The sequence below is a fragment of the Amblyraja radiata genome, chromosome 8 (genome assembly GCF_010909765.2).
Source record: "Amblyraja radiata isolate CabotCenter1 chromosome 8, sAmbRad1.1.pri, whole genome shotgun sequence".
Classification (NCBI taxonomy): Eukaryota; Metazoa; Chordata; class Chondrichthyes; order Rajiformes; family Rajidae; genus Amblyraja; species Amblyraja radiata.
Window position 1 is genome coordinate 68222324 of NC_045963.1, and position 24563 is coordinate 68246886.

The 24563-nt window shown below is 47.6% G+C and overlaps 1 protein-coding gene across 13 annotated transcripts in view; it reads right to left on the reverse strand.

Moving 5' to 3' along the window:
* syne1 (spectrin repeat containing nuclear envelope protein 1) overlaps positions 1–24563 on the reverse strand; it is a 440240-nt gene that overhangs the window by 319497 nt on the left and 96180 nt on the right. For all 13 annotated transcript variants that reach the window (XM_033026154.1, XM_033026164.1, XM_033026166.1 and 10 more), the window contains 13 exons: positions 22740–22832; positions 22466–22644; positions 19776–19972; positions 15063–15172; positions 12607–12714; positions 11625–11762; positions 10768–10932; positions 9178–9290; positions 7881–8049; positions 5412–5508; positions 5075–5277; positions 3257–3421; positions 303–455 (listed from right to left, as the gene is read on the reverse strand). In XM_033026154.1, the coding sequence (XP_032882045.1) occupies positions 303–455; positions 3257–3421; positions 5075–5277; positions 5412–5508; positions 7881–8049; positions 9178–9290; positions 10768–10932; positions 11625–11762; positions 12607–12714; positions 15063–15172; positions 19776–19972; positions 22466–22644; positions 22740–22832 (1890 nt within the window). The remainder of the gene's footprint in view (positions 1–302; positions 456–3256; positions 3422–5074; positions 5278–5411; positions 5509–7880; positions 8050–9177; positions 9291–10767; positions 10933–11624; positions 11763–12606; positions 12715–15062; positions 15173–19775; positions 19973–22465; positions 22645–22739; positions 22833–24563) is intronic.

Here is a 24563-nt window from a genome sequence, read left to right on the forward strand (position 1 = left end):
CAGTCTGAAGAAGGGTCCCGACCCGAAACGTCACCCGTTCCTTTTCGCCAGAAACGCTGCCTGATCCGCTGAATTGCTTTAGCACTTCAGTAGGAACCAGCCTGTGCAGTTCCTTCCTAACACACAAATCTATTCTTTATTTACCATTCGAAAAGACCCCGTTAGTTGTTTAATTTGTCACTCGCATGTAAAACTGATGAACCGTCTGTTAGAGAAACCATGAGAGATCGCTTTCCATGGAAGCCCAGTTTTATACCTAATGTTGAAAAACGTTAACTTTCTCTGTGGATAGAATTGTGTACCTCCATGTCCTGAATGTAAGTCTTGACGTTGAGGAAAGAGACGTCCACAGGGGAGACCTGCTTCTCGTTGGCCGAGTCAACAAAGCTCTTCAGGGTAGACACGCCATCCAGATATTCCTTTTTGAGCCTGTCCACTTCGTCTGCCCGTGCATACTGCAGAAGAAAGGAAGGCATCATCATGCGGCTGGGATTAAGGTAGATGTAGATAGAAACATAGAAACATAGAAAATAGGTGCAGGAGTAGGCCATTCGGCCCTTCGAGCCTGCACCGCCATTCAATATGATCATGGCTGATCATCCAACTCAGTATCCTGTACCTGCCTTTTCTCCATACCCCCTGATCCCTTTAGCCACAAGGGCCACATCTAACTCCCTCTTAAATATAGCCAATGCACTGGCCTCAACTAACTAACTTCTGTGGCAGAGAATTCCAGAGATTCACCACTCTCTGTGTAAAAAATGTTTTTCTCATCTCAGTATTAAAAGATTTCCCCTTTATCCTTAAACTGTGACCCCTTGTTCTGGACTTCCCCAACATCGGGAACAATCTTCCTGCATCTAGCCTGTCCAACCCCTTAAGAATTTTGTACGTTTCTATAAGATCCCCCCTCAATCTTCTAAATTCTAGCGAGTACAAGCCGAGTCTATCCAGTCTTTCTTCATATGAAAGTCCTGACATCCCAGGAATCAGTCTGATGAACCTTCTCTGTACTCTATGGCAAGAATGTCTTTCCTCAAATTAGGAGACCAAAACTGTACGCAATACTCCAGGTGTGGTCTCACCAAGACCCTGAACAACTGCAGTAGAACCTCCCTGCTCCTATACTCAAATCCTTTTGCTATGAATGGATTGCTATGAGCAGATGGATGAACCATCCCAGCACAACCTCGGTACACTTGACAATAAACTGAACTCAACTCAATATAAATAGTTTAGAGAGATACCGGCCAAATTCCAGATTCAGGGACAGTTTCTTCCCAGCTGTTATCAGGCAACTGAACCATCCTACCACCAACTAGAGAGTAGTCCTGACCTACCACCTACCTCATTGGAGATCCTCGGACTATCTTTAATCAGACTTTACTGGACTTACACCAAACATTATTCCCTTTACCTATATCTATACACTGTGGATGGTTTGATTATAATCATGTATAGTCTTTCCACTGACTGGATAGCATGCAACAAAAGCTTTTCACTGTACCTGCACATGACAATAATCTAAACTGCAAACTGACTCATGTATAGTCTTTCCGCTGACTGGTTAGCACGCAACAAAAGTTTTTTCGCTGTACCTTGGTCCATGTGACAATAGACTAAACTAAACTAAACTTAATTAAAAGTAAATGCAATGAAAAGGTACCAGCTGAGGTGGGTAACTTGGTTGGCATGGGCAATTGTGTTAATAACTCTATGACTGCATTATAAAGCGTGCCGTCAAACAAGGATGATGTGTAAGACAGCAGCTTCATGGCTCTGCTTCATGGCAGTTTTGCACAGTCGTGAGAGTTTTGTTCTCAGCCACGTGCTCAGCCTCATCCAGCAGTTTCAAGCACACAGCTTCAGATATCGGCAATTTCATCAGTCGGTGAAATATTTAGGGTTAATTGCATTTGGGATCAATGGACACTGCCATCCATTTAGTGCTATTCCACCGAGTGTGGATCTGGCATTGTGCCCTTGGCAACGAGATGTTAAAAGCTCGCTGGAATGGGGGCGGCACAGTGGCGCAGCGGTAGAGTTGCTGCCTTACAGTGCTAGTGTCTTGGGTTCGATCCCGACCACGGGTCCTGTCTGTACGGAGTTTGTATGTTCTCCCTATGACCGCGTGGATTTCTCACAGGTGCTCCAGTTCCCTCCCACATACCAAAGACGTGCGGATTTGCAGCTTAATTGGCCTCACTATATTGCTACTAGTGTGTAGGGTGTGGATGAGAAAGTGGGACTAGTGTGAACGGGTGATCAATGGTCTCATTGATCAACAGGTGATCAATGGTCAATCATCCATGATCAACAGCATGGACTCGTTGGGCAGAAGGGCCTGGTCCCATGTTGTATTTCCAAACCAAACCAAGCAAAACCTCACATAGGGAACACAGGATGGACAACAACTGCCCTTACAATGGACGCCCTTGTTACTGATGCCCACATTGTGAGTCACAAAAGGCAAATGATGGCCTTGCTATCCATTGACATTGGAATTGAACAAACCCGAGCAGGGAAGTCCAGTCACTCGTGTTGCTGGTTTACCAGGTAACCTTCGAAGCATTAAGGTGACACAGTGGCATAGTGGTAGAGTTGCTGCCTTACAGCGATTACAGCGCCAGAGACCCGGATTCGATCCTGACTATGGGTGCTTGACTGTATGTCGTTGGTACGTTCGCCCCGTGACCTGCGTGGGTTTTCTCCGAGATCTTCGGTTTCCTCCCGCATTCCAACGGCGTAGAGGTTTGTAGGATAATTGGTTTGGTATAAATGTAAATTGTCCCTAGTTTGGGTAGGTCGTGTTAATGCGCGGGGATCGTTGGTCGGTGTGGACTCGGTGGAGTCCGCACCGACTGCGTGATTCCCCACTGTATCTCATAAGGTCATAAGTGATAGGAGTAGAATTAGGCCATTCGGCCCATCAATTCTACTCCACCGTTCAATCATGGCTGATATATCTCTCCCTCCTAACCCCCTTCTCCCCATAACCTCTGACACCCGTACTAATCACTAATCTCGAAACTAAACTAAACAGGAAGGACAACAACTGCCCTTATGACGAACACCCTTGTGACTGATGCCCATATGCTGAGTAACAAATGATGGCCTTACTATTCATTGACATTGCAATTGAACAAATCCACGCAGAGGTGCCCTGTCACCTCGTTACAGGTTTTCGGGATATACCAGGTAACCTCCGAAGCATTGCTACTCAACCATTCCATAATGGAGAAGAAAATAGACCTACGTGTTTCACTTTGACGAAGAGCTCCCTCCAACGCCCGTTGAGCAAGAGCAGCTGCTGCTTGAGATCCCGAGAGACCAGTTCATCGCACGTCTCGATCAGGAAATTCCCAGCGTCGTTCATGACGGAGTGCTGCTGGATCCAGTGCGGGAGGTGACGGAAGAAGTCCTTCCAATGCAAACACACGACAAACGTAAGAAAGGAAACGTTAAATACGAGCTGTGCGTGTTAAGGGGGGGTAGTTTACAGCGAAAGGGCTGGAGTAACAAAGTGCTGGAGGAACTCAGCAGGTCAGGCAGCGTCACTGGAGGAAAGGAATAGGTGACGTTTCGTGTCGAGACACCTTCTTCACTGGGTCAGGGGAGAGGGGAACGAGTGGTATGAAAAGGTACAAAGAACAATAGAAAAGTGAACAAAAGAACAAATGCGAGCTGCTGTAAGATATTTTAACCACCAACAGTGCAATGGACAGCGTGTCAAAATGCTAATACGTGGAATCAGGATGTCTTGCTACAAAGCGCGGACCTGATGCTGAGTTCCAACACAGTACTGAGTGACTGCTGCACAGTTAAAGGTTGTGCCCTTGAGAGCAAATGCACGGAGGGTAATCTGCATGGTGTAGAGGTGGTGGCACTTCAAACCGTGGAGCAATTTCACTCTAGATATTTTTCCGAGATGCACACAAGGAATGAGCCCCCCAGAGGTGGGAACCGTGGACAGTTAGCTCTGGAAAAGAGTCCAAATCTGGCCCATCTTACCAGAGGTATGGGACACATCCCGGCTAAGCCCCCCACTCGGTGGAAGGCTAGAGGTCCATGTGAATGTAAAAGGTAAGAAGGCTGCAGAGCAGTGAGACCAAAGGACACAGATCAACATACATGATACCTTCTTCTGCTTGGAACGCTTAAAACCCCACAGTATAGACAATAGACAATAGGTGCAGGAGTAGGCCATTTGGCCCTTCAAGCCAGCACCGCCATTCAATGTGATCATGGCTGACCTTCCCCAATCAGTACCCCGTTCCTGCCTTCTCCCCATATCCCGATTCCGCTATTTTTAAGAGCCCTATCTAGCTCTCTCTTGAAAGCATCCAGAGAACCTGCCTCCACCGCCCTCTGAGGCAGAGAATTCCACAGACTCACCACTCTCTGTGAGAAAAGGTGTTTCCTCGTCTCCCTTCTAAATGGCTTACTCCTTATTCTTAAACTGTGGCCCCTGGTTCTGGAACATCAGGAACTGTTTCCTGTCTCTAGTGTGTCCAAGCCCTTAACAATCTTATATGTTTCAATGAGATCCCCTCTCATCCTTCTAAACTCCAGAGTGCACAAGCTCAGCTGCTCCATTCTCTCAGCATATGACAGTCCCGCCATCCCGGGAATTAACCTTGTAAACCTACGCTGCACTCCCTCAATATCAAGAATGTCCTTCCTCAAATTAGGGGACCAAAACTGCACACAATACTCCAGGTATTCCAGTATGAACATTGAATACTCCAGTATGAACATTGAATTCTCCACTTTCAGGTAACTAAACTATAAAGAACCCCCAACCCCCCTTCCCTCTGTTCCCTGTGTCCCCACTTGGTTTTGCACCCATTTCTCCCCTATCCCCCTCCCCTTGTCCCCTTCCACCTATATTCTTTCCTCTGACTTCACAATTTGCACCTCCGCTATCCTTCTCTCACGCTTCTTATTCTCTTCTGTATCCCACCACCGACCGACCAAAACGCCCCCTCCCCTGTATCTACTATCTTTGCCAGGCTTTGTCCTGCCCCCACCTCTCTTCCAGCTTTCCTCCCTGTACTGCAGTCAAGTCTTGTACCTTCTTTGCAAGTTCCGGTTGATTCAGCATCTTCTCTGCATCTTCCAGCCAAGCCTGAAGGTCTTCTACTGTGCCGTTGTACTTGTTCCAGTTGGCGATCACTTCCTCCAGCATGGACTTGACGCTCCGCACCTCCACCGACAGGTTCCGCCATTGGACCATCGAGTCGGTCAGGAACTTGTTGGCGCCCTCCCGCTCCTCAGCTGCAGGCAGCAGCAATGGCAGGGCAGGAAGAAAGAGCAGAGGGTCAGCCACGGTGGGCAAGCACGTCTACCGTTAAGAGAATTCAACTGACACACCACGCGTATGAAGTCGGTTTCAACGATTCTCCGGTTACCTGAATCCTCGACTTCTAAGTATGCATCAGCCGCCTGTTTCAGAGACTGGAAGGTGACTTCGTAACGTCTAAAAAACTCGTTGCCCTCAACAAATGACTGCAGGGAAAAAGATCAAGGACATCACAGGGAGTTGAGTGCTCAGGATGTGATTTACCATTACTTACTAACGGATACAGGTCAACGGACAATAAGTGCAGGAGTCGGCCATTCCGCCCTTCGAGCCAGCATCGCCATTCACTGTGATCATGGCTGATCATCCACAATCAGTACCCCGTTCCTGCCTTCTCCCCATATCCCCTGACTCCGCTATCTTTAAGAGCTCTATCTAACTCTCTCTTGAAAAGCATCCAGAGAATTGGCCTCCACTGCCTCCTGAAGCAGAGAATCCACCGCCGAATTTCCGGTGCCCTTCGTTCCAGAGTCTTGCCGTTTTGCCGGACAAACAGAGGTCACGGCCTTTGAGGGAGCCGAGATACCGGCCCGCAAAGTCGGCTTCGGAATTCGGCTATGGGAACGGATCTGCCGGCTCCGGAGGGGCCGCAGTTCCAGAGTCCCGGCCCAATGAGGGTAGGCGGGACTGGGGTAAATGGGGCTTCTCGGTCAGCATGGGCAGGTTGGGCCGAAGGGCCTGTTTCTGTGCTGTATAACTATGTGACTCTACATAGAGTCAAGGTAAGTAATGCTGGTTGGGGAGGCTGAAGGGATAATTCTATTTGTACATCCACATGCTAAGAGAAATAAACATTGGTGATCCTTTGCATTAAAATGGACACACTTTTTAAAAATGGAACATTTTTCTCTGTTTATGCATGGGGTAGCAGTGACAAAGGGACATTCATGAACCAGCGCTCACGGACATATGCTTGGCTAAACCAATGGATATTAAGGAACAACACGAGACATCAGACTGGTGTCATCAATAACCCTCTCCAGTTTAGATACAGTGTCGAAACAGGCCCTCTGGCCCGCCGAGTCCGCGCTGACCAGTGATCACCCGTGATCACTAGTTTTATCCTACACATGAGGGACAATTTACAGAAGCCAATTAACCTACAAACCTGGAATGTGGGAGGAAACCGGGAAACCCACGCTGCCACAGGGAGAACGCACAAAATCCATACACACAGCGCCCAAGCTCAGGATTGAACCCGGGTCTCTGGCGCTGCAAGGCAGCAGGTTTACCGTTGTGCCACTGTGCCGCCCTGCGTGACTGTGCCGGCCCAACGAACCAGCTGGTTAGATATCGAATAGTTTGCAGAATTAAATAACTAAGTTTAAGGCAAACTCTCAAAATACAAACTGAGTCAACTTCATTTCAAAAACTTGTTCCCGGTGGGATTTGCATCCACAGTTGCTAATTTAGCCGCAAAGCCGTCAATAAAAACAGAAAATGCCGTCAATATTCAGCAAGTCAGGCCACATCTGCGGTAAGAGAAACATTTCAGATCAAAGACCCTTTTCAGAACCTGCTGAGTATTTCTACCATTTTCATTTTAGATATACAGCATCTGCGGTTTAAAATAAAACTTTTACTCCCGCACATCCAGTCTACAGTATATGAAGTAAGGAACAACGGATGCTGGTTTAAACCAAAGATAGACACAAAAACATAGAAACATAGAAACATAGAAATTAGGTGCAGGAGTAGGCTATTCGGCCCTTCGAGCCTGCACCGCCATTCAATATGATCATGGCTGATCATCCAACTCAGTATCCTGTACCTGCCTTCTCTCCATACCCCCTGATCCCTTTAGCCACAAGGGCCACATCTAACTCCCTCTTAAATATAGCCAATGAACTGGCCTCAGCTACATTCTGTGGCAGAGAATTCCACAGATTCACCACTCTCTGTGTGAAAAATGTTTTCCTCATCTCGGTCCTAAAAGATTTCCTCCTTATCCTTAAACTGTGACCCCTTGTTCTGGACTTCCCCAACATCGGGAACAATCTTCCTGCATCTAGCCTGTCCAACCCCTTAAGAATTTTGTAAGTTTCTATAAGATCCCCCCTCAGTCTTCTAAATTCTAGCGAGAACCTGCAGTAACATATGAATATTCATATAAATGTTGATTTCTCAAACTTCAAGTAACCCTCGCATCTCCTCTCCCTCCACCCCTCCCCCACCCACCTCATTGTACTAGTTTTAATGTCATCCTGTTGAGTCTCATTGTCTGCCACTCGTTTTCACCTCGCCCCACAACCAACAATGGCCTGTTTCCTTGATCATCCTTACTATTTCGCATATCTTTCATTCATTTGTTCCATATCTCTCTATATCACCGTCTATATCTCTCGTTACCCTTTCCCCTGACTCTCAGTCTGAAGAAGGGTCTCGACCCGAAACGACACCTATTCCTTTTCTCCAGAGATGCCGTGTGACCCGCTGAGTTACTCCAGCTTTTTGTGTCTATCTTCAAGCTGCAGCATGTATCCCACAGTACAATTCCACTGAAGTAAGTATTCCTTACAATGTAGTTTTGTAGGAGAACTTGAACACAATCCCTCCGGCCGTATTTGATGATCCATGATTTGAGTTTGGTTTCTGCGAGCACCAGGAACGCCAGCAGACGATACTTCAACTCCAGAAAGTCCAGTCTGGTTAAGTGGTGCTTGGATCCCAAGGTAATGAAACTAAAGCTGGAAGTAATAAAGGACATGTAATGTGAAGCCCAAAACAAACCCCAAACATTAACATAGTTGCACCACAACGTGAATGTTTTTAACCACACAGACAACGAGCCCTACAGCGTGGAAACAGACCCTTCGCCCAACTTGCCAGCACCAACCAACCTGCCCCATCTACGCCAGTCCCACCTGTCTGTGTTTGGCCCATATCCCTCTTAACCTGTGCTATCCATGTACCTGTCAATATGTTTCTTAAACGTTGTAATAGTCCCTGCCTCAACTACCTGAGGATCGCCTCAGCGCAGAGGGAGAACAAGGAGGGAAGAGACCAAGACTTTATGGCTTTTGCCTTCCATCACAGTGAGGAGGTACCTGGTGAACTCACTGTGGTGGATGTTAAATTTGTGTTTATTGTGTGTTTTTGTTCTTTTTATTATATGTATGACTGCAAGGCAACAAAAAAAAGTTCCTATTAAAGCTTCCCCCCCCCCCCTCACCTTAAACCTATGTCCTCTGGTTCTTGATTTCCCTACTCTGGGCAAGAGACTCAGAGTCTACAAGGGTGGTGGGAGAATCAGAGGGGAGTTAACGGGCCTGTGAAAGTGAAAGTCGGGAAATAGGTGAGCTGACGGGATTGAAAGGATTTCCCTGAGAGTTAGAATTGACTCAATGGGTCAAATGGCCTCGTTATATGCAGCAAGAAAACAGGGCAGCATTGTGGCGCAGCGGGTAGAGCAGCTGCCTCCCAGCTCTAGAGACCTCCGCTGCTGTCTGTGTGGAATTTGCACGTTCTCCCTGTGTGTTTCCTCCGAGTGCTCCGGTTTTCCTCCCGCATCCTGAAGACGTGCGGGTTTGTGGTTTAATTGGCCTCTGTAAATTGCCCCTAGTGTGTAGGGAGTGGATGGGAAAGTGGGATAACATGGAACTAGTGTGTGAACGGGAGAGCGATGGTCCACGTAGAACCTGTGGGCCGAAGGGTCTGTTTCCATGCTGTGGCTTTCAAATAATCAATGAAACCGCATCCCGTTGTTTTCAGTGGTAACTGCTCAAATAGATTTGATGGCATTCACACCAGAGTAAGGTCTCCATTTTCACACCAAGCCATTGAGCCGAGATAGGTTTCACCAAGATGGCACTCACCGTTCTGCCACGTCTTCCAGCTGTTCAATCGGGATGGGAATCCCATTCACAGATCCTGCCCTGTAGATCTGGTGGAATATCTGTTGGTGACTTTCCAAAGCTTTGATTACATCCTGTGGAGGAAAGAAAGAGAAATCTGTTTGTTACCACCTGGGAAACCATCAAGGTTAACTGGGGAAGGTCGTTCAGTGCTGCATGTCAGGTTCATGAGTTATAGGAGCAGAATTACGGCATTCAACCCAACAAGTCTACTCTGCCACAGGACCCATCTTGCTCAGGGAAGCTTTGCCCCGCACTGTCAGTGACAAGTTATCTCCAGGAAGCAATGTGGGGCAGACTACATGGTCAAACATGGTGGGAGAGTCTCGGATCAGATCGTCATAGCTTCAGAATTAAAGGGCGCTCTTTTAGAAAGGAGGTGAGGAGGAACTTCTTTAGTCAGAGGGTAGTTAATCTGTGGAACTCATTGTCACAGAGGGCTGTGGAGGCCAAGTCAGTGGATATTTTTAAGCAGAGATAGAAAGATTCTTGATTAGAACGGGTGTCAAGGGTTCTGGGGAGAAGGCAGGAGAATGGGATTAGGAGGCAGAGATCAGCCATGATTGAATGGCGGAGTGGACTCGATGGGCTGAATGGCCTAATTCTACTCCTATAACTTGTGAACTTGTGAAACAACCTTCATTCTTAGCCTTCCTCGACCAGCATGAACATGATGGGCCAAACGCCACCTCTAACGTCTAAAGTCTAAAACATAGGAACGGCTGGATGTTTTACATATTTTAGTGCTGTCATATAACCTGTAATAATATTTGCGTACACTTCTGAATGAGCAGATTAAAATCCTGAACGATGAGAATTTGCAATTAATGGCTGTGAACTATCAGAAGAGCTTAGAGTTCAGAGTGTAGACCTTACAGGCCCTTCGGCCCACTGAGTCCCCGCTGATCAGCGATCCCCATACACAGGCACTATCCTACACACTAGGGACAATTAATCATTTACAATTTTACCGAAGCCAATTAACCTACAAACCTGCATGTATTTGGGGTGTGGGAGGAAACCGGAGCACCCGGAGGAAACCTATGCGGTTACAGGGAAAAAAGGTACAAACTCCACACAGACAGTACCCGTGGTCATAGAGTGATACAGTGTGGAAACAGGCCCTTCGGCTCAACTTGCCCACACCGGCCAACATGTCACAGCTACACTAGTCCCATCAGCCCGCATTTGGTCCACATCTCTCCAAACCTGTCCTATCCTTAGAAACATAGAAAATAGGCGCAGGAGTAGGCCATTTGGTCCTTCGAGCCAGCACCGCCATTCAATATGATCATGGCTGATCATCCAGAATCACCCCGTTCCTGCTTTCTCCCCACATCCCTTGATTCCGTTAGCCCGAATAACTATATCTAACTCTCTCTTGAATACATCCAGTGAATTGGCCTCCACTGCCTTCTGCGGCAGAAAATTTCACAGATACACAACTTGGGTCTCTGACACTCTAGAGGTTTGTGAAAGTACGTTACAAGCCGGTTCTCCAAAGCAGAGCTCCCGAGAAGGAAGACATGATAGGGGCCGGTGACCTCTCACCTTGTGCTGCTCCAACTTCCTGTGGATGATGTTGGCCGTTTCGTCGTGTGCCTGCTGAATGATGATCTCCTCCCCAAGGATCGCCTCCACTCTGTGCAGCCAGGCTCCGATGGTGCCCAGCGGCCCTGGCAACGACTTGTCCAGCACCACGTGCCAATCCATACACTGAGAAAGGCAAGCCGAAGATCTCAGTTGGTTACATGCATCCCATTGCCTGCTCCGACTGGTAAACAGGTGTCAACAAGCAATCACACAACAACTCTAATGGAAAAGGTTTAGTTTTTAGTTTTGTTTTGGAGATATATCAGGGTGGAAGATTGCAACCTTCACGTGGTCCGCCCTGTTTCGACTAAATAGAACAAGTTGTCCTCCAACTTTAGGCGAAGAAGAAGAAGAAGAAGAAGAAGAAGAAGAAGAAGAAGAAGAGGAAGAAGAAGAAGAAGAAGAAGAAGAAGAAGAAGAAGAAGAAGAAGACGTAGAAGAGATATCATGGAAACCGACATGGAAACAGGCCCTTCGGCCCATCGAGCCCACGCTGACCACCGATCACCTGCTTACACTAGTTATCGGTCAACCCAATTTCTCATCGACCCTACACACTAGAGGCAATTTACATAGGCCAATTAAACTACAAATTGGTACGTCTCTAGGATTTTGGGAGGAAACCGGAGCACCCAGAAGAAACTCACACGGTCACAAATAGAACGTGCAAACTCCACACAGACGGCACTTGTGGTCAGGATCGAACCCTGGTCTCTGGAGCTGAGAGGCAGCAGCTCTACCCGCCGCACCACAGTGCTCCCCCCCGCCCCCGGTAAGGTCGGATAACTTTGCTGAGCTGCTCTCTCACGACTTACTCTCATTGTCACTCTGTCCCACATTTGTTTGACCGTGACCTGATCCATCGTTAGTTTCCCGTTACTTTGTGCAGGCTGAATGAGGGCCTTCACGTGTTTAATTTTCATTTCGTACTGGCCTCGAAACGATCTGAAGAGCTGAGGAAACAGACATGAATACCTGTTAGTGCAAGTCCTTTAGACCCGACAGGGAAACTGACATCTACTGTGCAACTACACAATGTAGTTAGACTTTACTTTAGACTTTAGAGATACAGCGGGGAAAGAGGCCCCTCGGCCCACCGAGTCCGTACCGACCAGCGATCACCCCGCACACTATCCTACATACACTAGGGATAATTTACACTTGTACCGAGCCAATTAACCAACACACCTGTACGTCTCTGGAGTGTGGAACGAAACCAAAGATCTCGGAGAAAACCCACGCAGGTTACGGGGAGAACGTACAAACTCCGTACAGACAGCACCCGCAGTCAGGATCGACCCGGGTCTCTAGCCGCAACTCTACCGCTGCGCAAATGTGCCGCCCCTCAATGTTCAAATCATCATTTTGGATGAAAAACATAAAGTGCTAAAGAAATTTAGCGGATTTGGTGGCATTTACGAAGGGAATGGATAGGCAACGTTTCAGGTCGGGACCTCCACCGATGTTGCCTGACCCGCAGAGTTAACTCCAGCACTCGGTATTCCAGCATCTGCAGTTCCTTGCCTCTTTGGAACTGATGCTCTCCAATGCTAAAAACTATACGTTGTATCGTCCCCTTTGCTCTACCTATTGTTATTGAATTTGATTTGCTGGTATTCACGTGTAGTGTCATCTGATTTGATTGATTAAAGTGCAAAACAAAGCATTTCATTCTGCCTCGATACACGTGACAATAATATATCTCAACCGAAAGCTATACCCATCCATATATTTTACTCATTTTGAAGAGGTTGATTAGAAAGGACAGATGCGGAGGATTAGAAAGTGCCAGCCCACCTGATATCGCTCCTGCAGTCCTGCGTCCATCATCTGAGCCCTTGTGAGCTCCCTCTCAAACTGCTCCAGCCAGGCCTTTGCATCTTTCAGCATCCGTCTCCCCTCCCGCTGGAACAGAGATCACAGCGCGGTGAAAGAGTGGCAAGGGGCCGACGGTGAATCAGAGTCACAACATGGACAGGAGGCTGTATCCACAGTTACAGCAACTCAAACCTGACATAACCGTTATATTTAGCCGGTGGAGATCTCACAGCGTGTCATGAACGGCAGGTAAGCAACTCCTTGATAGAGTCCCCACAGAATTATCACGGACGTCAAAGCAACGTAGAAACAGAGAAATAACAGCTCATCCCACTCATCTAGGGCTGCCAACTGTCCCGTATTAGCCGGGACAACTCGTATATTAAACTAAACTGGTTTGTCCCGTACGGGATCTTCCTTTTACCGTATTTGACTGCTAACACTTGGGTCGAGGGGACTGTCGGGTTGGATCGCCGCGTCCGACTACACCTCACCCATCCCGATGTAGTGCAGCCTATGGAGTGCAGCAGCAGCGCCTCGCCCGTGGCCCCGTCAGTCTGCAGCCCAGCCAACTGTCTGACCTTCGGACCTCCGCTTACCGCCGACACCACCACCCCTCCTTCTCATGGCCGATCATCGGTTCATGAGTTGGATGCGGTGCTGGACTTTGCCCCCGGCGCCCGGGCCAAAACTCCTCAGCTGGCCCGCCGGCTGGGCTTTGTGTGCAGTCCAGCACCCGGGCCAACTCATCATTCACCCAGCCACGGCTGAGTCGGTCAATGAATTGCCGTGGGGAATTTGTCCCTTATTTTGACCTTTTGCCCCTTAGTTTGGGAGTGAGAAAGTTGGCAACCCTACACTCATCTGGGAATTTACAATTTGATCCCAAGTTTTGCAGTACCCTCAAATCATCAAACTTTTTAATGTCAATAAAACTTTGGCACCACCTTTTATGTGGTGACTCTTTGCATACCCAGGAATGCAAAACAAAGAATACCACTGTGACTGTGACAAGTATCATTCATCCATGTTTGAAATTTAAATCTCGCTAAATTATAATTTCAAAAATGATATTATGTCAATAGTCAACATTCCCTGACAAAATAGTTATTTAACAAAACATCAAGTCAAGTTTATTCGTCACATACACATACGAGATGTGCAGTGAAATAAAAAGTGGCAATGCTTGTGGATTGCGCAAAAAAACAAACAGAATGGAACAGAAACACATATTCAACATATTACATATTTGTGGGAGGAAAGAAAAAGGAAGAAAAACAGCAATTTTAAAAAGACACAACAGTAGAATGGTTCTGTAATGTTAGTCCCTGGTGAGATAGGAGTTTACAATCCTAATGGCCTCTGGGAAGAAACTCCTTCTCATCCTCTCCGTTCTCACCTGCTTTTAGTACAAACACTGAGTAGTGAAGGAACTCGCAACTATGAATAATATCAAATATAGTTTGGCGTATAGTCTAGTTGCGAGGTGCTCCACGCTAAAATTAAATTTTATAAATTCATGTTAACATGGCAAAGCATCCAAAGAACAACATTTGAGACTGGGATATGTAAAATGGACAAAAGCTTAATAATGCAGGTGAGAAAATGACTTTAATAATTTGAGAGAGATAGAGAAACGAAAAGGATTGGCACATGTACATGCAGGGCATGGGGGGATATTGATCACTAAAGTGGGCGGCATGGTGGCGCAGCGGTAGAGTTGCTGCCTTACAGCGCCAGAGACCCGGGTTCAATCCTGGCTACGTGTGCTGTCCGTACGGAGTTTGTACGTTCTCCCTGTGACCGCCTGGGTTGTCTCCGGCTTCCTCCCACACTCCAAAGTCATGCAGGATTGTACATTAATTGGCTTCTGTAAATTGCAAATTGTCCCTAGTGTGTAGCCTTTCAGTCCACCGGGTCCGTGCCGACCAACGATCAACTGTACACCAGTTCTATGTTATCCCAGTTTTGCATCCTAGACAGCAAGTTACAGCAATTTACAGAAGCCATTTATCCTACAAATCAGCACTTCTTTGGATTGTGGGAGGAAACCGGAGTGCGCAGAAAAAAACGCACGTGGCCACAGGGAGAACGTTCAAACTCTGTACAGATAGAATTCAGGATCGAACATAGATCTATGGCATTGCAAGGCAGCAGCTGTACCACTGTGCCGCCCTTTAAAGTGGAGATTGATAGGAAGAGCATCAAACGTTACGGGGAAAAGACAAAGGAGAATGCGGTTGAGAAGGAAAGATAGATCAGGCCCGATTGAATGGCAGAATAGACTTACTGGGCCGAATGGCCTATTTCTGCTCCTTTATCTTATGGTCATATGGCTTGGCTGGTGCAGACAAAAGAGGCCAATATCTTATCTTTACACTATTACTCTAAAGTTCGACAGCACGGTGAAATAGATATAGTAAAAAAGGATTCACCTCTTCGTCCGGAGGTTCATTCTCTACCTCCTGTGGATCTGGACAATGCTTCAGGAACTGGGCAACGTAGGTCATGATGGACTTCTCATCTGGTTTGTCAACATCAACGTCTGTAAAGCATTATTCCGTTAGTAGACATTGACCCTTTATAATACTGAACATTATGTGAGCACTGTAGCTGGAAAGGATGCAAAGAAGATTTCTACGAGGATGTTGCCAGGACTCGAGGGCCTGAGCTCCAGGGAGAGGTTGATCAGGTTGGGACTTTATTCCTTGGAGCGCAGGAGGATGAGGGGTGTTCTTATAGAGGTGCACAAAATCATATTTGGAATAGATCGGGTAGACTCCCAGTCACTTTCCCAAATTAGGGTAATTGAGAACCAGAGGACATAGGTTTAAGGTGAGGGGAGAAAGATTTAATGGGAATCTGAGGGGTAACTTTTTCGCACAAAGGGTGGTGGGTGTATGGAACGAGCTGCCAGAGGAGGTAGTTGAGGCAGGTCCTTTAGCAACGATTAAGAAGCATTTAGACAGGTGCATGGATAGGACAGATTTAGAGGGATATGGGCCAAATGCAGGCAGGTGGGACTAGTGTGGATGGGACATGTTAGTCGGTGAGGGAAAGTTGGGCTGAAGGGCCTGTCTCCACGCTGTATGACTCTATGGGTCTATGACCCTCCTTACGGCAATTGTCTTGTATTTCAAAATCCCAAGGCTAAAAGACGGGTCCTCAAACCAAATAAAGAGTTGCCAGACCAGGTGTTTCAATGGGGCCATCTCTCATTCTTCTGAACTCCAGTGAGTTGCGGCCCAACTTGCTCAATTACTTATTGTAGACCAGCCCCTTCACCTCAGGAGTAGATTGAGTGAGACTTCCCTGTACACTGCTAATGTTGATGATGCTAATGTAGATGATGCTAATGTAGATGATGCTAATGTAGAGGATGCTAATGTAGATGATGCTAATGTAGATGATGCTAATGTAGATGATGCTAATGTAGATGATGCTAATGTAGATGATGCTAATGTAGAGGATGCTAATGTAGATGATGCTAATGTAGATGATGCTAATGTAGATGATGCTAATGTAGATGATGCTAATGTAGATGATGCTAATGTAGATGATGCTAATGTAGATGAATCAATACTTGGACCAAAGGTCAACTCTCAAACCCTCAAAGTGGCATTTAAACTTCCTGACTTTTAAGTCCGTTCTCTGTTCCAGCTTTCCGTCACTTCCTCGAAAACAAGGTTGGCATGGTGGCGCAGCGGTAGAGTTGCCGCCTCAAAGCGCCAGAGACCCGGGTTCGATCCTGACCACGGGTACTGTCTGCACGGAGTTTGTACGTTCCTAGGCGCGTCCTACGCACTAGGGGCAATTTACAACGGCCAGTTACCGTACAGACGCGCAAGTCTTTGGGATGGGGGAGTAAATCGGGACACACGGTCACTGGGCCTTGACACAATCCAGTGGCATCCTCAGACCAGAGAGTGGAGGTTTCATCATCTCTTCTGGAGCCACTCTGCAGAGAAACAAACTCTTTCCCTTGCCATGTCCATATCGATCATCACAAACCCATCTCTACTTCTTCCGTTGACCTTCACTTGGTCGATAACCTTCTATGCTTCTGCAACTTAAGTGTTTGTTTAGATATTTTTTCGATGCCGCGGGACACTCTTCCTCCATCAGTTTTCTTTAGACTTCAGGGATACAGCGCGGAAACAGGCCCTTTGTCCCACCGTGTCCACACCGACCAATGATCCCCGTACGCTAGCACTATCCTACACACAACGGACAATTTAGAATTTAACCAAAGCCAATTAACCTACAAATCTGTACATCTTTAAAGTGTGGGAGGAAATCAGAGGACCCTGAGAAAAAACCCACAGGGAGAACATGCATACTCCGTACAGACAGCACCCGTAGTCATGATCGAACCAGGGTCTCTGACGCTGTAAGGCAGCAACTCTACCGCTGTTCCACCGTGCCATCCCAGGTTCTAGCAGAGCATTCCAGACTCCAAACACCCTCTGGGTTAAAAACATCTTATCCTTTCCCCTAAACGTATGCCCTCTTGTTTTAAATACCTCTGCTTTGGGGCTGCGTAAGATACCTACACTATGCTAAAGTTGGCTCATTAGCTGCCTCTTAGTGTAAATTAACAGCAAAAAGAAATACAGGGGGGAGTTGGCGGACATGTGTGTGAGAGGAAAAGTTGCAAGGATATAGTGAGATGAGGGCTTGTGATTGGTGCAATTGCTCTCTCAGAACAGGAGTGGTCTAGATGGACCAAATGGCCTTCTTCTGTGTCATTCTGCAGTAAAATCAACCCAGGCTCCAGGCTATCCTACTCTCTGGAATACTGGTACAGAGGAATGCAGCTGACTCTGTAAAAGCAAGGTGTTGATTCCTGAGAGGGCAGGACAATGGGGTTAGGAGGGAGTTGTCGATCAGCCATGATTGAATGGCGGAGTAGACTTGATGGGCCAAATGGCCTAATTCTACCCCTATCCCTTATGACCTTACGACTGGACCGGCTGCATCTCAACAGGGCTGTAACCAACATCCATCCTTGTGGGGAGACACAGTGCTGGAATAACTCAGCGGGTCAAGCAGCATCTCTGCATCTCTGGAGAGAAATAATAGGTGACATTTCGGGTTGGACTGGATGTAGAGGTGGGGGTGTGGGGAGGGGGAGAGGGGGGGAGGGGAATGGGGGGGGAGGGGGGGGGAGGGGGGAGAGAGGGGGGGGGGAATAAACTAGAGGCAAGAAAAAGCCAGAACAAATCAGGGCTGGCAACAGATGACCTTAGGAAGGGTGGAGCCCACAATGGCCCATTGTTGGCTGGGGAATGTGTGATAACAAGAGGGATACAAGGATGCGAACAGTGGAATAGGTAAGATGACTAGGGTGAGGAGATGGGGAGAGAAGGGAGGGGAGAAAATGCAAGGGTTACTTGAAATAAGATAAATCAACATTCATAAGTGGGTCAGGCAGCATCACAGGAAAACAAGAGACGTTTTGGGTTGGGAAGAAGGGTCCCGACCAAAAGCGTCACCTTTCTCCTGACATGCCGAGTTACTCCAGCACTGTGTCTTTTTTTTTGTGGTAAAACAGCATCTGCAGTTCCTTGTGCCTCCTTGTGGGGAAGTTTGCATGTTTTACTAGTAAGGGGTCAAGCCAATTGGGAAGGAGTTAGGACGTGGCAGCAGTTTAAAAAAAAAAACACAAAGCAAATTGGAAGTGGAAAACACAGAATTAAAAATCATCTGAAAATTCTGGAAACACTCGTCAGGTCAGGCAGCCTGAGAGAGAGAGAGAAAAAGACACGGTTTCACTTTGCACGGAATGCGCCAGACCTGTTGAGTGTTTCCAGTATTTTTCCTTTTCATTGCATATTTCCAATATCTACAGGGTTTTTAAATTTTAATTTACTGTGGAAAGTCACGGATTTTTCTAAACGTGTCAGGAAAGCAATGAGTTTGAGATGTTGATTTTTTCTTGAGTTGTGTTTATTGTCACGTGTACCGAGATGCAGTAAAATCTTGGGTGCTAACCAGTCAGCGGAAAAACAATGCATTGATTGCAATCGCGCCGTCCACAGTGTGCAGGCACATGGTAAAGGGAATCACATGAATGACGTTTAGTTTAAGATAAAGCTGGTAAAGTCCGATCAAAGATAGTCTGAGGATTTCCAATGTGGTAGCTACTAGTTCAGGACTGCTCTCCAGTTGCTGGTAGGATGGTTCAGTTTAATCAAAAGAAACACAAACTGGGAGAAAAGAAGCATAGAAGTTGGATGGGCTTGGTGGTGCAGTGTTTAATGCCAGGTACCTTAAAAACTAAATAGGATGAAGGTGCAGGCAGGTAAAAATGTTAAAATACATCAATGCAACTTGAAATTCTAAGCTACACAAAAATGCTGGAGAAACTCAGCAGGTGCAGCAGCATCTATGGAGCGAAGAAAATAGGCAACGTTTCGGGCCGAAACCCTTCTTCAGTGATGGGGGGGGGGGGGGGCGTAGAAAGGAAAAAGGAGAAGGAGGAGGAGGAGCCCGAGGGAGAGATAGGATCGGGAGGAGACAGCAGGAGGGCTGAGGAAGGGGAGGAGACAGCAAGGACTAACAAAATTGGGAGAATTCAATGTTCAAGCCCCCAGGATGCAGAATCCCCAAGCGGAATATGAGGTGCTGTTCCTCCAATTTCCGGTGTTGCTCGCTCTGGCCATGGAGGAGACCCAGGACAGAGAGGTCGGATTGGGAATGGGAGGGGGAGTTGAAGTGCTGAGCCACCGGGAGGTCAGGTAGGTTCTTGCGGACCGAGCGGAGGTGTTCGGCGAAACGATCGCCAAGCCTCCGCTTGGTCTCACCGATGTAGATCGGCTGACATCTATAGCAGCGGATGCAATAGATGAGGTTGGAGGAGATGCAGGTGAACCTCTGTCGCACCTGGAACGACTGCTTGGGTCCTTGAATGGAGTCGAGGGGGGAGGTAAAGGGACAGGTGTTGCATCTCTTGCGGTTGCAAGGGAAAGTGCCCGGGGAGGGGGTGGTACGGGAGGGAAGGGAAGAATTGACAAGGGAGTTACGGAGGGAGCGGTCTTTGCGGAAGGCAGACATGGGGGGAGATAGGAAGATTTGGCGAGTGGTGGGGTCACGTTGGAGGTGGCGAAACTGACGGAGGATTCTGAGCGACAGCCATTGACAAATACCTTCGGGATCCAGGAGTCTCGGAATCCCAAGCTGAACCTCAGCGATGGTGAAAGCACTCTCCAGGTTCTCCCTGTTCGACTGGTTCCTGACCTTCTCCAAGTCGGTCAAGTCGGGACGGATGGCGTGAATGACGGAATGAAAGACGATGCCACTCCTCCAGCTCTGGCCAAAGTCCTTCACTTCAATGCCCAAACGCCTTCAGAAAAGAGGAGAGATTGGGAATGCATTACTGTAGATTTTAGAGGTACTTTAGACTTTAACGGGCAGCACTTTAGCGCAGCTGCTGATTTGCTTCCTCACGGCACCAGAGTCACGGGTTCGGTCCTGGCCTCAGATGCAGTCTGTGCGGAGTTTGCACGTTCTTCCTGTGAATGCGTGGGTTTTCTCCGGGTGCTCCGGTTTCCTCGCACACTCCAAAGATGTACAGGGTTGTAGGTTAATTGGCCTCAGTAAAAGTTGTAAATTGCCTGCAGGGTAAGTCTGTCTTCCAGGTGGAGTTTGACGATAGAAAGGGTGGTTTCTATTTTAATCCTAGTTGGGACAGATGTCTCCCGTTTGGAAACACAGGCACAGAGAAGGCAAGGGGAGGCGTGGGAAGATGGCAGAAGCTTGACAGTGATCATTCACCAGGCTGACGGTGATGGTGTTGATGGCGGAGATGCTGCGAATCCCACCAAATTCCCACCCCACGCCGAAAGCAGGAACCTTCCCATCAACTGGGAACCCTCTGCCTGATGAGGGTCAAACACTTCATTTGGAAAGGAAGGCAGGGAGAACAGGAAGGAAGTTATTCTCATGGAACCATGGTTTAGATTTTTTTAGTTTAGAGATACAGCGTGGAAACAGGCCCTTCGGCCCACCGCACCAACCAGAGATCCCCACATACTAGTCATATCCCACTCACACTTGGGGACAATTTAGACACAAAATACTAGAGTAATTCAGCGGACAGGCAGCATCTCGGGATAGAAGGAATGGGTAATGTTTCGGGTTTAGGCTTGTATTCACTGGAGTTTAGAAGGATGAGAGGATATCTTATAGAAACATATAAAATTATAAAAGGACTGGACAAGCTAGATGCAGGAAAAATGTTCCCAATGTTGGGTGAGTCCAGAACCAGGGGCCACAGTCTTAGAATAAAGGGGAGTCCATTTAGGACTGAGGTGAGAAAAATCTTTTTCACCCAGAGAGTTGTGAATTTGTGGAATTCCCTGCCACAGAGGGCAGTGGAGGCCAAATCACTGAATGGATTTAAGAGAGAGTTAGATAGAGCTCTAGGGGCTGGTGGAATCAAGGGATATGGGGAGAAGGCAGGCACGGGTTATTGATTGGGGACGATCAGCCATGATCACAATGAATGGCGGTGCTGGCTCGAAGGGCCGAATGATCTCCCCCTGCACCTATTTTCTATGTTTCTATGATTCGAGAACATTCTTCAGAGTCTGAAGAAGAGTCTCGATCCAAAACGTCACCCACTCCTTCTATCCAGAGATGCTGCTGTCCCACTGAGTTACTCCAGCATTTTAATGTCTATTTTCAATATAAACCAGCATCTGCAGTTCCTTCCTACACACTAGGGACAACTTATTTTTATACCTAGCCAATTATACTGCAAACCAAAGATAGACACAAAAAGCTGGAGTAACTCAGCGGAACGGGCAGCATCTGTGGAGAGAAGGAATGGGTGACGTTTTGGATCGGGACCCTTCTTCAGACCTACAAACCTGTACGTCTTTGGAGTGTGGGAGGAAACCGAAGATCTCGGAGAAAACCCACACTAGTGTATTACTTAGGCAGTACTGGAGGCAACACTGTGAGAGACAAACATCAAACCTAATCACAAAAACAAATTCAACGTGTAACTTAGCTTACAAGCTGAGCCTAAGCTAGGATGCTGTCCGATTCACCTCTATCCCATTGAAAACATTGGACTCTTTCTATGGAACTAATGCACAACAATGCTGAGAACTATATTCTGCACTCTGTCTCTTCCCCTTTGCTCAATCTATTGTACTTGAGTTTGACTTGATTGTGTCTGTGTGTGGCATTTCTGATCTGTTCGGACAGCTTGCAGAAAAAATCTTTTCACTGCACCTCGGTACATGCGACAATAATAATCCGAGATATAAAGCTTAAGGCGGCACGGTGGTGCAGCGGTAGAGTTGCTGTCGTACAGCGTTTACAACGCCGGAGACCCGGGTTCGATCCCGACTACGGGTGCTGTCTGTATGGAGTTTCTAGGTTCTCCCCGTATCCCCATGGGGTTTCTCCGAAGATCGTCGGTTTCAAAGATGTACGGGTTTGCAGGTTAATTAGATTGGTATAAACATACATTGTCCCTAGTGTGTAGGAAGGAACTGCAGATGCTGGTTTACACTGAAGGTAAACACTAAAATGCTGGAGTAACTCAGCGGGACAGGCAGCACCTCTGGATAGGAATGGGTGACGTTTCGATGTTCCGAGATCGTCAGTTTCCTCCCACACTCCAAAGACGTACAGGTTTGTAGGTTAATTGACTTGGTATAAATGTAAATTGTCCCTAGTGTGTGCAGGGTAGTGTCAGTGATCACTGGTCGGCGATGGTTCGGTGGGCCGAAGGGCCTATTTCCGCGCTGTATCTCTAAACTAAACTAAACTAAAGTCAACCTTCGTCGACCGACTGAAGCAGAAGATGTGAAGTGGAACTCACTTCCCCGCTGTGTAGTGCACCCATTTCAGGAGAGCCTTCTTGGCACCTCCCTTGAAGTTGGTGACCACTTTCCGCTTGGTCGGGGGGCTGCCTGTCTCGGAGTAGGCCGTGCTCTCCACGGACGAGGCGCTGCTGGACAACGACGAGAGCAGCTTCAGGTTACTGGTGAGCTCCTCGATCTGCAGGAGAAGACAAGCACAGTGAAAATGGGGGCTGTAGAGTCTGCCGTGGGACTGCAATGAAATGGTGTGGCCAAGTCAATATTGAAGGTCACCTGGAAGTATAAAATGATGGTCCAAACCAAGCCCAGGATAATGGTTGGCCTTCCATCAACGATATCCGAGGCGTTGATGTTGACCAGTTTAATCTGCGAGAAAAGAATGGTCTATTAGCAAAACTATCTCACAGTTGCCACAAATCCCACCGTTGTTAATGCAGCCCTTTTTCGCAATCTCACAACCTTGTCTTTCTCACTCTGTTACACGCACCATATCTCTCTTCGCAGAGCAGTTAGTCATGTGAAAGTAGAAGACAGTTTTGCAGCCATTGTGTGGAGAAGGGGCTCGTTCTTCCGCAATACCTTTCACAATCACGGGGCATCCACAGCCTGAAATAGTTGGTCTGCTTCCGACGGGTGAAACCGATGGGCAGCACAGCAGAGCAGGGAGTTTGCAGGTTAATTAGATTGGTCCTGCAGGGAGTTTGCACGTTCTCCCCGTGACCTGCATGGGTTTCGTCCGGGATCTCCAGTTTCCTCCCACACTCCAAAGACGTACAGGTTTGTAGGTTAATTGGCTTGGTAAATGTAGAAATTGTCCCTGGTGTGTGTAGGATAGTGTTAATGTGCAGGGACCGCTGGTTGGCGCGGAACCGGTGGGCCGAAGGGCCTGTTTCCGTGCTGTATGTCTAAACTAAGTCTCTGGGATGTTGGAGGAAACCATAGCCTGTGATCGCGTGGATTTTCCCTGTGACCGCGTGGATTTTCTCCGGGTGCTCTGGTTTCCTCCCACACTCCAAAGACGTGCAGGTTTGTCGGTTAATTGGCTTCGGTAAAGATGGTAAATTGTCCCTAGTGTGTGGGATAGTGCTAGTGTACGGGGATCGCTGGTCGGCGCGGACTCGGTTGGCTGAAGGGGCTGTTTCCACGCTCTATCTCGAAACTAATCTAGTAAACTGTAGCCTTCATAATTGAGACAGTAAGCTGGTAGATGCTGCAATCTGGAGCAAAAAGCAAGTTGCTGGTGAATCTCAACAAGTCAGGCAGCATCTGGGGAGGCTAAAAGATTGGCGACATTTCGGGTCAAGACCTGACACCAGAAGTCCTAGATCTTGACCTGAAACGTCAAATATCTTCTTGCCTCCATTGGTGCTGCCTGCCTCACTGAGTTACTCCAGCAACTTGCTCTTTGCTTCAACTTTCAAGAACCTACTTCCCAATAAAGAGGATAAAAGAGATTATGATCTGGGCAGTCACGGTGGCGCAGCGGTAGAGTTGCTGCCTTATGCCCCTGTCCCACTAAGGAAACCTGAACGGAAACCTCTGGAGACTTTGCGCCCCATCCAAGGTTTCCGTGCGGTTCCCGGAGGTTTTTGTCAGTCTCCCTACCTGCTTCCACTACCTGCAACCTCCGGCAACCACCTGCAACCTCCGGGAACCGCACGGAAACCTTGGGTGGGGCGCAACGTCTCCAGAGGTTTCCGTTCAGGTTTCCTAAGTGGGACAGGGGCATTACAAAGCCAGAGACCCAGGTTCGATCCTAACTACGGGTGCTGTCTGTAAGGAGTGTGCACGTTCTCCCCGTGACCTGCGTGGATTTTCTCCAAGATCTTCGGTTTCCTCCCGCACTCCAAAGACGTACTGGTTTGTAGGTTAATTTGGCTTGGTATAAATGTCAATTGTCCCTAGCATGTGTAGAGTAGTGTTAATGTACGGGGATCGCTGATCGACGTGGACTCGGTGAGCTGAAGGGCCTGTTTACGCCGTGTATCTCTGAACGAATCCAGATTAAAAATATGGAAAAATACCAATACAGAGATGAGCCCAGAACACTGCGGAATGTTTTATGATGTCTGTCACACATCTATTAAAATAATGAGT